Genomic DNA, 16,078 nt, shown 5'->3' with positions numbered 1-16,078 from the left:
CTAACACTTGGCCACATTAACCCCAGTGGTTAACTGCATTTTGGAGTGATTCCACTCTAACTCCAGCACACAGACGGCCAAACTCTGTCTCTCTTTTAGCTTCACAGTGTGAGATTCCTTTTATGCATTTAACCAACAGTGTTAAATCTGATGCACTTTGTGAGTCAACTTTGCCATGTTTGGATGGATGTTTTTTTTTTTTTTTTTTTTTTTTTTTTTAGTTATCTCTATTTTCCAAAGGATTGTTCAAAAGTTTTGTTTTCCACAGATCAACTTCTCATTTTATTCCATGCAATGAGAGAAGTAAGGTTGAGTTGGACTTGCTTTCTAATGGTCAATAGGCGGCAACACTACATATTCCCATTAATAAAGCCACAGCTAACCACAGCTAACAATTCAACGTCAGCAAAATCATCCAGCATTCAACAGCAATGAATATTAAGTGCTTAATATTCACTGAGTGCTGGGTCTTAGACCTTCTACCCCTGAGGCCAAAAAAAAAGGTCAGATGAAGGGCCTATAACCCTGTTTCCACCAAGCAGTTCACCTCAGTTTGTCTTAGCACAGCATGCGTTTTATGGCGTTTACTTTGACTAAAACTGGGACAGGTCCCCAAATTACCAACCTGTAACACCACACTTTTTTGTACCCTTCTGTTGGGGTGCCAGACATACCGATCTGGCCCAGATGGTGGAGCTAGACACACTGCAGTCTGTTGATTGGTTGTAAGAATTGTCAACTCCAATGCAACAGAAGTAATAAAGAACAACACATAACGCTGCCCAAGCTTGACTGAACAAAAAGTCACATGCTAATCACAACGAAGATGAATCGCTGGATGTCTTCAATCGTTGCTTGTAGTGTCCACGGTATCCTTTGTTTTAAACCTGTGTTAATCACTCCTGGGCTTACTGTTCCTAAAGACGCTTGTGGTTCGTGATGAAAAAGATGTAATGTCCAGATGATATGGTTGAAAAAGTAAATAATGACATTTTATTTGACTTTTGGGTTTAACTTTTCAATAAAGAAACTGTAAATTAAACTTTCTAGTCAAGACTGTGCACCCTGCAAGGTCTAAAGACTGTGTGCCCCAGTCAGCCACACCACTAGGCTGCGGTACTCTCCTCTCACAGTCATTAGGCACACCCACCACACACAGCTTTTTTAAAAATATAATTCAATAAATAAATACATGTAAACTAAGGAATTGGCTCTGAGTTTTTTCTTCTTTGTTGGATCTGTTAGGGAGGTACACTGTGTCATGCTGTTTTGTAGTTGACACACCTATCAGGATTCGGTTTACATGGCACCTACCAAGAAGGCCACTGTTGGCTGTGGAAACACAAACAGGATCAGGCTTTACTGATCCGGCCTGTACCAAGCCATTCTGATCCATACTGAACAGCTCGGTGGAAACATGACTTAAGAGTTCCCTGAACAGTTGAGTTCAGATTTCTCTTTAAAGAAGAAAAGGACTCTGCGGATCATACGGAGTAAAACCTGTAGAGCAAACTACAAACTTCACACAGAAAAGTTCCTGCCAGGCAGGGATATGAACCAGGAACCATCTTCCCGTGAGGCAGCTAGTAAACCAGGAAAGAAGCCTGGCACTCAGTATTCATAAGGTATCTTCTTGTTAAAGATAGCAACAACCTGACAAAATTCCAGCCCAACAAAGGTAAAATCAGTCCCTTTTTGTCATTTATATTCAAAATCTACTTTCAATTCAGATTTCAAGCAGTGCAGAGTCACCACTGCTCTGGCCATGTATGCATTGATGTGATTACATAAGGTTGTGTTGTTTCAGCAGGGTGAAAATGGATTTTTATGCCTCTCAGATAAATTTGCTTAATCAATAACCAATTTATGTGCAGAATGGCAAAAATAATAACAAATGATTGTTGGTTGCTGCTCTTAATTGGTTTACCAGAGTCACTCATAAGTGGATCACTCCAACTGCATGCTAATGCCTGCTACACCGGGTCTGACATGTCACACCATTAAATGACTGTGGGTTTTGCCAGGACTGTCAGGAGGAAATCATTGTCACAGTGATTTCTCTGGACCCAGTCATGGAGTTTTTTGGCAGCAATGCACAGCCCAACATGTGAAGCTCAACTAAAAAATCACATGAATTATCTTCAAGAAGAAAAAAACAAAGTGATGAAGTAAAAGCACACACACATACACATGCAGTGTGAAACTACTCCTCTCTTGGGGCTGATAGGCAGCAGCTACTTTGTCAGGGGAGAAAGGCGAAGCATTTGGGGACGTGGGAAATTAAAAGAGCATTCATCTCTCAAGTAGAAACCTCTTCCGAAAAGGCCACAAGCAATGTGGAGTAAACAAGTACGCAGCATGAAATCTTAGTTTATAAATTTACTGTTGACGGTCTTTATGATTCAGAGGGAGCTGCGATATTTGCCTAACAGCTAAAACATCCGCACACGAGGATTCTGCTTTTAAGCCTCTTAAAGAAAATGGCAGACTGGGGAAGCTCAATGGAAAATCACGAGTGTGTGTGTTTGCATTCAGGGCAGAGCTGAGGGGCAAACATGGGAGCGAAGCCCCTACGCACACAGCCGTTCGTCTCGTTCAGTGCTGCAGCCTCCTACTCCAGCGACATCCAGTTAGACCCATACATGGAGACTCCTTTTGTTAATGGTGCGTTAAGAAGCATGAGCGTTTGTAAGAGTTCTGCTGCAGGTGTATCCAAGTTAATGAAGCAGGCTCTCTACTTCCTACTGCTTCCGATACTGCGATCATTAAATGATTCTCTTGCAACCTATTTATGGCATCGCTTGGTGAACATAACAGAGGTTAATAAAGTGGAGGTCAACTGTTTATCGCACCTGCCCAGCACTGCTTCCCCCTTCCCCTGCTCTATAACTCATAGTAACACTGCTCATTAATGATCTCCCCCAAAGGACGACTAAGTATGAATGTACTGTGCTGAGTTTAATGCCTTGATTCCCGAAGGCACGTTTGCCTGATCGTCAAATTATTCCTGGTGCCACGGCTGGTATTTATTTCATGTTAATAGCCTGCATCTTACTCCAGGCTGGAAAAACAAGAGCAGAACACACATTACATAGAAAAATGCCAAACACTGGCTAATCAGGGGTGGTGGGAGCTGATAGAGCGAGAAGAAGCCTTGAGTGAAGTCATTTAATATGGAGGAGGGAGGGCACAACACTGGCAGGAGGAGGGAGTATGTGTTATTGGAAGGGAAGAGATTGAAGTGACAACAGGTGTGTAGAAGTGTGTGAGCGTGGGGGTGAGGTGTTTAAAGGTTTGTGTGTGCCTGCGCATTAACAGTGTGTAAACACAGCCTCGCCTTTTAGAAACTCATAATGTAATAACTGCTTATGATAATGACCGCGACTCCACAAACACACAACACGGTAATCCTGAGGGGAAGAGCGAGCACCCGGTGTGAGGCTTAGAGAGTGAGAGGAGTCCACCTGCGGGGTGTGAGACTGTGTGTGCCTCATGGCGACTGTCACTTTCTTTCTTTCTGAACATTGAGTCAAAGGAAGGAAAAGCTGGGTTTTAGTCCCTGACTTGGAGATAAATATATGGAAACTGACAACTTCAAAAAAACATGTCACAACCAGAGTCTCCATATTTTCTCACTCTTTTACTCAGTTTTCACTGCATATGCAGTGTTTTAGTGCAGATTATCCAAACCAGACATGAGGCAAAGAATACTGAAAACTACAGACATCCACAAGAAGAATTCACATGAGCTACAATTATTCGGTCATTGTAGAAGAAGATCAAAGAAGATTAACAAATCCTCTACTGTGGCTGTGATCCAGCATTCCCTAAAGACCAGAATAAGCATGTGTCTTTGCAAAGGTAGATATACACTCACTGACGACTTTATTAGGCAAACCTGTCTAACTGCTTGTTAATACAAATTTCTAATCAGCCAATCACATGGCAGCAACTCACTGCATCAAGGCATATAGACATGGTCAAGACGATCTGCTGCAGTTTTTTTAATTAACCTTTATTTGACCAGATAGAAAACCCCATCGAGTTCTAGATCTCTTTTGCAAGGGTGACCTGGTCAAGAAGTAAACTGCACACCAAGGTTATAATAGTTTTGGATTTGTCATTATAGTTTAGTTTTAATTAGTTTTAGAGCAGACATTCTAGTTTTTATTTAGTTTTGATTTTTGCAACAAGGCTTAGTTTTAGTTTAGTTTTAGTTTAGTTTCAGTTTAGTTGTAGTTTTTTTCATACCTTATTAATCAGGTGCAGGATTCAAAAAGGTCAGAGTAAATGTTTTGTTATACTGTTTATTTTCAAGTCCAACATAGTGCTCACTGCTCAGTCAATGCTGATACTGAACTGTTGGCTGCTCTCTTCAACACAAAAAATAACATAAACATAAATTATGTAAAAACAATGTTAACATAAATTACATAAAAATAATATAAGCATGAATTATTTACAACAATATAATATGAGCTTTAATAATTAGAAACTTGGACTTTATAGAAAAAAAAGGCAGACTCAAATACAATTAAAGTCAGACTCACATGAAATTAAACTATTACAGATGCTCTGATTCATTGCTCCACTACGTTTCGTCACAGCACAGCGCACAGCCAGTCAGTGCAGTAAACAAGCTCGTCCCAGTGCGTCGCTGTGATGGTGCTGTACGGCACTGTTAACTGCCGAAAACTGTCATAAAATTGGTTGGGAAAATGTGTCGGATTAAATTAAATCCTAAAGGCTATTAATATTGTCAAAAATGATAACTAAGGAAAGTTTGTCTGCTATTTTGGTTAGTGTCAGTAAGATACAGTTTTAGTTTACTCACCGTTTTTGTTTTCTTTTCTAGTTTTTATCAGTTTGAGTTAACTGCAATGTATTTAAAATTTTAGGTTTTGTTTTTAGTTTCATTTTAGATAACTATTATAACCTTGCTGCACACATCACAATAAATAAAGTACAATGCAAAACCAAGTCTAAAAAGCCAACCAGAAACAGTATAGAGCTCACAGTGATGAGTGAGGAGACTATAACCGGTAACAAACCTTAGTGCACAGTGATAAACAACATTCAAAGACTGCAAACATTTGTCTGAAGCTGTCATGTACAGAACATCACCATAATCAAGCAATGGTAAAAGTATTACAGATTGATGAAATTGTCAACGTAAAATCAAACGGTACCATGTTTAGGTACCTAAACGCATCCTCATGACTGTGAGGGAGTAGAAGAGGAGCTGATTTTCCATGCTGGACATGAACACAGCATTGTAAGTTTAAATATTGAAGAATAAATATGTTAAATTGAAAAACTTTGAGGTGTTACATCTAAACAAATTAATATTCATTGCTACATAAACACAAACAAAAGTACAGAAAATTGGTACTGTTGAGTACTGGTACCAATTGCAAGGTACCGGGAACCAAAACCGTATCATTTGTGAAAGGTACCTATCCCCATCCTAGACACAATCCAGGTTTACAGAGACAATAATCTGGAGTATGGACTTGGGCTAAGATACTGGGGACTTGAATCTGGCTTGACTACAACGCTGTTGTTAAGTCCAACAGTACACAAACACTACTGAAGACTCCTGTGAGTTTTACTTACATTTGTAAGTAAGGATATTATCAATGAGTCTCTCACTGCTTTGTTTGAAAACTCAACGTAAGAGGTTGGACTGACTCCTTTCCAGCAGTTGCAGGCATGTCCAGGCATGTATGTGGTTTAAATTGCTCTTATCAGTCATAAATAGTCATCAATATTAATCTCACACTCTTCAGTACTAAAATCAATGTTGGTTATACATGCAGACACATAGCTACCTTACTTCTGACTGTATGATACCAGAGTCTTTACCATGACATCATATAAACTCATTCTGAGGGAAAAAATATTAAAGCTCATCGTTAAAACTGAGAACAACAATCTGACTGATATCAATAAATGCTCCATACTGCCCCAGCAGATAAACAGTATGATTAAGTGACTGAGTCTGTTCAGACAATCAATCTGATTATACAAGCACCAGCTCAGGTGACCTGCATGTAGCTGTGTGTGATTTACCTAACCCTAACCAGAAAAAGTTTTATGATGGTGAATCATAAAACCACTGCAAAGAGAGACAGCATGATGTTTTGTATCGTGTGAAAAGAAACACTTTTCTCCTAATTTAGTAAAGTCTGTTCCCTCAAGATGTGTCACAGCTTTGACACACAAAATAAATCTGACAGATAAAATATACTGAGCGTGCGTTCCCCTTCGTTTTTCTCCATTGTTGAATGAACCACACAGTTATTTGTCCTTTCCCTGCTGCAGTCCGATAAAAAAGTCACTGTGGTAACGTGGTTTCAATGCAACCCTCCATCATAGATTTCAAAAGAATGGATGCCCTCATTATTTCCCTGCTAAAGCTTCCTCCAGGAAGTCTCTGTGCTCCTCTGAGCAGCAGACTTCCTTGATGATTAAAGACATGATCAATTTCAGGGTTATGTGAGGATAATAAATGCAGGAGATGTGAAATAAGGGAAATGATCATGGGTGTAATAAACAATGGATGACAGCTTGCTCACTCAAATGAAAACTGCTCACTTTGCACTTCCATGCACATAACAAGCACATATTAGCTTTCATCACAGGTAGCGTGTGAAGCTATTTACATCCATTTTTTCTTTTTATCACTCTATATTTCCACTAGATCGTTACATACTTTACAGAAGGGGGCTCTCCTCCAGCTTTGTGTTTCACAACTGACGGGACAGGATTTCTGCAGGAACATAACGCTGGGAAAGGATGTATCATTCATGTTTTCTGCTGAGTGCTTTTTCTTTCTTCTGCTTGCTGAACCACTAACATTGCCCATCATTAGCTAACATAAACAAGTGATGTGTAGCTGCTGAAACATAGCAGCAAACGAGACAGTGGAAGTTTTATGTGGCACAAAAATGAATACAAGTGACTACGGTCATGTTTGCTTGCTTATGCTCTGTTCCAAAAAGACAGTTATTGGACTCAAGTGATGACATCAGCTTCCTCATCCATACACATTTAAATCACTGTATCAGCTGATGTTATCAAGTAAACATTGACAGCACCTTTCCAAGGTTAGAGCTATGTGACTTTGTAGATTACCAGTGTGGTGTCAATCAAAATATTGTGCTAACCAAGCAAGATGTCAGCTAGCTACTTTGCTTAAAAAAGTAGGTGAAATGCATCTCCCGATGTTAAACATAGATAAGATGTAACAATACCAGATGGTCAAATTAAATATGTGCATATTTTCAAATTGCTGCATATTAATATATAGTTCTACACTTTTGTATAGCAGACGCCTTTGAACAAAGCTACGCACAACACACAATGGGAAGGCAAATATATGTGTGTGCTTCAAGGAGAAAAAAACAGTATGTGTTATGAGGCCCTGGCGGTCGTCAAAGAGTACCATCTATGCTGGCACTTTAACACCAAATACGGAGCTATGTACGCCAAAGTGAGCATTCAAGGAAAACAACAAATAGAGTAAGATTTAAACTGCAAACTGCATTCGCAGCAGGATGTATTCAAGAAAACCACGTTACAGGAGTTTCGACAGAAGGGAAAACCTAGTTGGTGCTACAAAGTGATACAAGTTATTTGCCTGTAGGTGCTGCCATTAAGTACAAAAGGGTATTTTTTTTTAATAATCTAGCCAACTAACCACAATTAATTGCTGCAACAATATACTACAACCTTCAAAAACATTCAGTTCTAAGTCCTGAAAAGAGCTGGGTCTGAGACCTACTGACTGGTTCTACCCCTGAGGACAAAGAGGAGAAGGGTCAGATTAAGTGCTTCAGTAATCCCTGAACAGATGAGTTTTCAGACATCTCTTAAAGTAGAAAGTGAGTCTGTGGATCGTATAGAGTTAGGTAATTCATTCCACCATCTGGGAACAACAGAGGAGAAGAGTCTGGCTAGAGATTGCGAGCCGATTTCATATGTGTGAAACTCAAGGCCTGCAGGCCAAATATGGTCCGCCATGCCATTTTATGTGTGAGAGCCACTCAAGTCAGAGATAAGAGCTCAGTCAAAAAGTGCATTGATCATAAGCTATGTTTCCCATAATACCTACCAATCATGTTGCCCCAAACTGGTGGAATTGAGAAATAAAACAATGATCGCAAAATGTCCAGGAACAGAAAAGTTGATGCAGATGAAGGCTGTTTCAAGAAAGATGGGAAGGCCCCTTAATGTTTGTCCTTCATGGAGAAAAACTAGTATGTCTTTTGTGTTAAGAGGCCGTGGTAAGTGTCAAAGAGAACAATCTACGCTGGCATTTTGACATGAAACACAGAGCTAAGTACACCAAAGTGAGCCTTCAAGGAAAACAACAAATAGAGCCAGATTTAAACTGCAAACTGAACTGATGTCTTTTTCAGGGGGTGCATTTTTGGCGCAGTAGTTGTATTCATTTTACATTAGATTTAGTTACATTTAGCTACATTTTATACTGTCTTACAGTTACATCTGGCCTTTTGTGGGCAACTGTTATGCTCAAGTGAGTTTGACAAAGTGCTGAAAATGGTAGGTTGTAAAAATAGCACATGATCTTCACAAGACTTGATGAAATAATGAAGTAATGACATAAAGATGTCTGAATCATGACATATTGGAAGGTAAGGGGCTCAAACACCATGGTCTATCTATAGCTCTGCCTATTACTGGCCTTCAGAGGGCTGGCCAATCAGAAGGAAGGGGGTTTGTGGAGCAAGAGGACTTAAAGAGACAGCTTTGAAACAAAACATTTCAGACTGAGGCTTAAATGAGAGTTTCTTAGAAAAAAAAGAAGTAGTGTGAAATTATATATAAATATATTTTTAGCTTTAAAGCTAATAGGGAGGAAGATAAAGACAGTATTAGACCTTAAAAAAAACCCATGGCCCCTCTTTAAGTTTTTTGGAAGTTGATGCATCAAAAACAAATCTGTCATATTAACCATGATACTACATTAAACAATCTATTTCGATGTTTAAGGCCAACTCGTAAAGCAGACATGAGACTGGTCAGTCTTATTCTCTACATGTATGTTTCGACACTCTGGGGATTTGCTTGCAGGTATGGAGAGGCCGTCACAGGATAACAGTCGAAATGCAACATGAAAGAGACTTCATTTACCAGGCACTGGCTTCTTCACTCAAATATTATGAAATAAAAACTCTATACAGTAGAAAATGTAATACACAAAGGTAAAGTAATAGTTTATTTCCTTATCTCTTTGGTATTTTTATATAAAAGAGTTGTTTGAGCTCTGATACATTCATTGCAGTCATGTCTTTGACCACTTCACCTTCATCTCTGCAAATCTGTGCTCCCTTACTGGAGAGCTTCATCATGTCAAGTGCTTAACAGACTTTCATTCCCCTGCTGAACTGAAGATCGCCTGAAAAGACACAAATACACTAACAAAGATATGCAAACTAAGAGAAAATATTCTGTGAATACTCTTCTGACAAAATGAGATCTTCTGCAGCCTAGCAGTCCTGTCAGAGGGACATCAGCATTACGCCGTACCCTACGGAACATTTATTCTCTACATCTGCGCCGAACATGAGCACCACAGTGAGAAAAACACAGCTAAGGTCTCCTATGGAAAATAAACAAGCCCGCAGCTTCCCACAAACCTCAGCTGTTTTGGGTTTTAACGACTATAGGGAGATGCAATGAACATAGATGCCCGTCTATAATAAAAACTGAAGAGAAGAAAACGTGGAAATAAGCAGAACGGAAGTGCATGTATAATAATGTCCTCTTTTGGTCGTTGTTCATCACTGCTACAACACAATATGAGGCTAGCTGGAGTTTTAAAGCTGCAAGAGTTTTTGGCATCATCTCAGGCAATGTTGTTTGTTCTCAACCTCTGTTTATCAAACACAGTCCTGCCAAGCACAAACAGGGTTGGTTCATTCATACAGTTGCACACACGCACAGCATGAAGCAGCCCAGCCAGTGGCTCCTGCTAGCCACTCATCTGCCACTGGTGTCCCGCGCTCAGCAGTTTATCTGGAGCACCTTGGTGGATGTGATGATTTGAGGGCGCCCTAAGAAACAGTCACTGAATTAACCATTACATCATCCTGTGCCGGCTTCCCACCTGCAAACACTACCAGCTGTGTTGTAGCAGTGCCTGCTGGGAGCTGCCAGGGAGGTCCACTCATCTGCTATCCCACCAGCTCCAGGTGTGTAAGACATTTAGATAACACCCACAATATGCACACATGGGGGGATAAAATCTTAACCTATAATCATTATGCAATCCATTTTCTCAGCATACAGTGAGGAACAGGAAATAACTTGTTCTGGCTTTGGATGTGCCCTCACGTTGTCTGTACGTGCACACAGGCATGCATACGGTCTCTGTCTCTTCCTCTACCAACCTCCTGCCTGGAGGAGCCTCTGCTTTACTTCTCTCTGTTCGGTTCGGTTGCATTTTTCTGGGCCAGCCTCTCTCATCAAAGTGATTAAGCAATTATACTGATTGTGCCGATGCTCAGAAGAACGAGGGAAGGGCCCTTGAGTATTGAGTGCTAAAGCTTTCTTGGAGATAACGGCTTAATTTGTGTCTAATCAAAATAAAGCTCGCCCTCTTAAGTCTCCAACCTTGTAGCTCGGGAATTGGGAAGGTATCCTCAAGGAGGAGCCACGGGAGGGGAATGCAGCTCTGCTGGGGCCGTTTCCAACTTAAATACTATGGGCTTCATGCAACTGAGACACATGTAAAAGGCCTCGCATTATCTCCGAATGAAATAATAATTGCAAGTTCTTAGAGCTGTTAATGAAATGAGCCTCTGAAGAGGTTGCATACACTCAGCATAGATCCCATACTGGAAATAATCAAAGACTTTGGGAATTAAATCAACATGCAGTGCGTCTCTCAGCGCTGCTGTGAGCATCAATAATGAAGAAGGAGTCTGGAGAGTCCGCTGGATCACAGCAACAGACTGAAATGCATGGATCCCCGAAGTGTTACGCACACGCGCTCTTTTACGCGCATACATCAGTCATTATTTCCCCAGAAGAACCGCTGAAAATACCAGCTTTACTGTGCTGTTTCTGCATCCACTCATTTTTACCATGAAAGTCAAACAGAGAACACGCAGCCCGCTCGCTGAGGCACACTGGACTCTATATCAAATATTTATCACAGCAGATCCCTCAATCACAGCCGTGACGGGGCATCATGAAACAGGCCTGGCAAGTCCGCGCGCGCGTGTGTGTGCGCGCATGTGGGGGTGTGAGGGAACATGTGGAGAAGTGAGAGCCATCCACAGAGAGGGAGGAAAAGAGGGAGAGGGGGGAGAGGAACTCACCTCGAGAGGAAATCTGGAGGAATAGGCGGGGGTCTGCAGCGCGTATCGCCGCGGTGTAGCGATCCTCTATCCCGGGTACCTGCGCCTTTTTCTCGGGCATAAGCCGGACCCTGAGGCGGCCCCCCTCTGCGCCTAACCACCACTCCAGAATAGTTGTAAGGTCCATTTCCAGCGTGAGCACCGGGGCCTCCTCGTACACAGTCAGCCCCCCACATCCCGTCCTCACTATATCCTCTCCTATTTCCACCACAACTTGGTTTGATTTCCTGCTGGCTTTTGTCAAGCCCAATTTCAGAACTTTGGACAGCGGCCGCTTATGAAAGAAGGGGAGCTGTCCATCTGACATGTTCCTCAGTGCAGATTCCGAAGCAGACTTTGGGTCCACATATGTAGCTATGGTTTTCTGTAAAGGTATGCAGTGCATTTTCAAGTTTGCGCGCACCGTGTAACATCCGCTAAAAGTCTGGCAGTCTCCGTTCAGGGGTCTCTTGATGAACTCCGCCAGGTAATAGCGCAACAGAGAAGGGACTGCAAAATCCACAGCCAGGGTTTTCCTCTTGAGCCGGGAGTTTATGGTCTGGTTCAAATCGCGTTTGCCCCCCGTTTCGCCACTGCTGCCGCCGCCGCTGCTGGTGTTGCTCAAGCCGGCTGTGGGGAGATCCATCCCCGCTGTGGTCCTTGGCGAGGCGCACTGCAGCTCAGCGAAAAATGCCGCAGAACAAACAAGCAAATACAGCATCCTGATGTCCATAGTGAAATATTTGAGCCTTTCGGTTTAGAAGAAGAACCCCCAGATCCCAAATTTCCCCACTTCCTCTCTGCTCTTGTCACATACGCAGCGCAAGATCTCCAAGTGCGAATCGATGATCCTGCGGGTCCTGCGCCTCTTCGCCGGTGCGCACCCGTGGCAAGACGAGGCAAACTGGCGTTTACATTTGTTTGCCACTGACTGTTGCTGTTGGTGGAAAAAGTACCATTCCCCCTTCTCTCTTTCCCACACACGCACACACGTTGACGGACTCACACACACACGCACAGCCGCTAAAGACAATGCCTTTCAGCGCCGGTGCGAACGCAGCGAGAGGCTCTCCGGGACGCTGATTGATATGCCGGTCGGGTCCGCTCCGGTGGCTTTCAAAGACTCCCTGTCTCTTGGCACAGTTGTGACGGCGGTACAAGTGGTCTCTCTGTCAGCAGTGGGATGCAGCAGCGTCGCTCTCCCTCTCTCACAACTAAATCATGAATTCACAACGAGTTTGGAGCAGCTGAGCATCAGTTAAAGTTCCAAAAATAATCATATCTTACAGTCGGGGCTAATTGGAAAGCCCGGCGGCGGTCTCCCAGGTTAATTGTCTGCTGAGGATCTCGGTGCTGATTTGGTCAGGCTTTGGTCCCCTCTCTGTCATACCAGCACATGCGGTAAAGTCATCCACACAACCCTTTGACGTCAATATAAGACGTTTCCTGCAAGCACGACTCCCCTGCGAAAAGCCCCTCAGCAGTCAGAGCAGAGCCTCTGCCGTTCCGGACGCGTCTGAAGCGCCCTCAGCGCAGCCGTAATGCTACTTGTATCTTTATTGAAATGAAAAATGCCAGCAGCAACAGCGGCGCAGCTCCACACTTTGTCTCCCGTGTTCTTTTTTTTCTCTTCACTGAATCACCGTGCCTCTGTGTGCGTCCGGAGATTGGATTAGTCGCTCTCTCCCGGTTATGTGCAAATCAAATAGTTTCAGAGGGAGGCCCTTTGAGTTGATGCCCGTTTGGCTTCGCTCTGTCTCTTATGAAGAGGCCGATATGTGCTTTAAATGTCGGGGAGCTCTCCCTCTCTCTCTGTGTCCTGTCACTTCATTTGCCACAGACCAGCTCCTTAATTGGGAATCAAGGGGTCAGAGTGTTGGAGCAGGAGGGGGAACATGCCAGCACGACACCCCCCTCCTTTTTTTTCTTTCTCTCCCTCTTTCCATAAACTGCCTGGTTGAGACCCCCGCTAGATGGCGTCAGCTATACAAAAGGTACTTCACTCTCTTCATTTCCACTGACAAATCTATTAATACTCTAATTACTCTGGAACTTCCTACACTCTGTCTCAAAGAGAGGAAGGATGGTGAAGTTTCACTAGTGCTTAGAGGAGCAGTAAAATCACGTGACACATAGAGAAAATTACCCCCAGCTCAAACTATAAAGACAGACAAATCAGAAATCTACCTCAAATTTCTATGTACAGGGCATTAATTAAAAAAATCTAATTATCTTATAATTGAAATTAGGGGAAAAAACAATAAGTCTCTGAGAAATAAAGAACTCAAATTAAATGTCACTCTTGACTTCATCAACATCTTGTACTGAAAAGTTTACAGCAAACATTTCACCTAAGAGGCTAAAAAATAAATTATGACTTAAAGTGTTTGATATTTAATGGAAAGATATTCCTCTTGAGATTTTTGCTGGATTGATCATTTTTAAATACTAATTTGAGGTTTTCATCACCATCATCACCATCATTATCATCATCAAAACTATCATGTTATTTATTTTTTTCATTATCTTGTCAGCATCATCTGACCATCATTACATTCTTGTCCTTGTCTTCATCATCGCCATCATCTTGACCATCCTTGTCTTTATCATATCATCACCAAACTGATCTTTCATTGATTTCTCCTTCTACCATTATTTTTATTGCCATTTAAATAATCATTGTCCTAATGATAACTGATATCATGCATCTCATTGTCCTCCACTTTATTCTCAAATTTTTTTTCTCTGTATCTTCATTTTCCTCATCTAAATCATCATAACTATCGTTGTCATCATCCTCCTTCTTTCTGACCCTCCAAATCGCCAACCTCTTCACATTTTCATCATACCCAGCAAAATCCTCATCCTCTTCATCAGCACAACCTTTTACTATCTGTTTCTCGTTATCATCATCATCATATCAATTGTGATTGGCCTCATCACATTATCATCCTCAGCATAATCACGGCCTCTAAGATTGTCCATCCAAGCTCCCTTTCTTCTTCTACTCATCATCAAAACTCAACGGTAATGAGGGATGTCCCAATATTACATTTTCACTTCAGATACGATACAGATACTGCAGCATTGAATATTGGCCGATACTGATATTAATCCAATATGATATCAGCATTAAACATGTATACTTTTATTACTTATTTTGTAGTATATCTGTCATGTTAGAAAAGGCTTGATTAAGTGATATTATTCAAACAAAGAACAGTAGTCAGCAACAGTAGGTATGAGGAAAAACTGACCCATTCATTATTAACCAATGGGTAACAGAAACTGCTTATATCGGAGATTTCAGATGAATTCCGATACAATACTGATACTTGTTTTTTTGCTGATATCGGACTGATATCCGATATCAATATCGGGCTTGGACACCTCTAACAGTAACAAAACCAAAGTCCTCCAAACCAACTTTGGTGAAGTCCCCCAACTTTTTAATAACCATTGACAAACCCGTTGTCCCTCCTTCCCCCACAGTAAAGAGCCTTGGTGTCATCTTTGACAGTGCTCTATCCTTCAAAGCTCAAGTCAATATCATCATTTGGTCAGCATATTTCCACCTTCCAACGGTCTCCGCTTGGCTCTCACACCCAAAAGCTCTGCCATCCTCGTCAATACCCTGGTCACTTCACGTTTAGACTTCTGCAGTTCCCTTCTTTCTGTTCTATGACTCAAGCTTCTCCATAAACTCTAGCTGGTTCAGAACTCAGCTGCCTGGATCATCACTAGAATCTCTGTCCTTCACCAACTGCACCCTCAAGGACTCTCAATTCTTGTTCCTCCATGTTGCTGCCTGGCTATCTTCAATGGGGTCCCAAGCTCTTAGCCGTGCTGCCCCCCTCTCTGGAACGCCCTCCTTCAAACCATCCAGTTACCTGTCTGTCCACCCTCAAATCACACCTTGGTTTCATTTAGTATATTTATTTTTCTGTTTGACTATCCCCACTTCTGTTGTTTGTTGTTTTTTTATGTAATTGTGTTCTACACTTTGCTTTGTGAGGTGACCTTACATTTGAGTGTCATGAAAGGCACCCACAAACAAAGTGTATTATTATCATTATTACGATTATTATTATTATTATTATTAGTATTATTATTAGTATTATTATTATTATTATTATTATTATTATTATTATTATTATTATTGTTGTTGTTGTTGTTGTTGTTGTATTATTGTTAACCCCAGCCTTTCCTCTTCACCTCTCTTCTCCCTCAAAATATCTTCACTACACATTATCATTAATCACATGGCCCTCATTCTTAACATTATCATTATCCTCATTATCATTATTCTGCTTTCTTTATTCATTGTCATCTAAATCATAATCATCATAATTTCCAGAGTTATTATCGTATTGTCTCTAATTTATCCAGGGTTCAAGTGTTGTTTCTCTGCAATTATCATTTTAATTAGAGTTATTGTTTTCATTTGTGATCTGACTTCCCAACCTTTCATTATACATAACATCCATACATGTTTGCATGGGAAAAAAAAAAAAATGTCATATGCTTTTACATTTGTCGCTGTGTTTACAATGCACACGTATGGTTAAAAAACAAACATGTTTTGTTTTCCATGCAGAGTTTTTCAGCTGATGTCTTCTTCAGCGTACACACACTCAGTGATTGTCACAGCAGTAGCAGGTGTGTGTAATTAGCAGAAATCAAGCACAGTCAGGTAAACAGAAAACAAA

At 41.4% G+C, this 16,078-nt stretch overlaps 1 protein-coding gene across 2 annotated transcripts in view; it reads right to left on the bottom strand.

Moving 5' to 3' along the window:
* The window catches only part of alk (ALK receptor tyrosine kinase), a 644,227-nt gene extending 631,029 nt beyond the window's left edge, over window positions 1-13,198 (bottom strand). The window contains exon 1 of one of the 2 annotated variants that reach the window (XM_074691249.1): window positions 11,352-13,198. In XM_074691249.1, coding sequence (XP_074547350.1) covers window positions 11,352-12,102 — 751 coding nt within the window. In that variant the 5' untranslated portion in view covers window positions 12,103-13,198. The remainder of the gene's footprint in view (window positions 1-11,351) is intronic. The other variant, XM_074691250.1, reaches the window with a different exon arrangement.
* Between the last annotated feature and the right edge of the window lie 2,880 nt (window positions 13,199-16,078).

Source organism: Halichoeres trimaculatus, unplaced genomic scaffold, assembly GCF_033239565.1.
Source record: "Halichoeres trimaculatus isolate MK-OKI-2021-1 unplaced genomic scaffold, fHalTri1.1 fHalTri1_scaffold_17, whole genome shotgun sequence".
In the NCBI taxonomy this organism is placed as follows: Eukaryota; Metazoa; Chordata; class Actinopteri; order Labriformes; family Labridae; genus Halichoeres; species Halichoeres trimaculatus.
The sequence above is the reverse complement of the archived record's forward strand: the minus strand, read 5'-3'. Positions and strand labels throughout refer to the sequence as shown.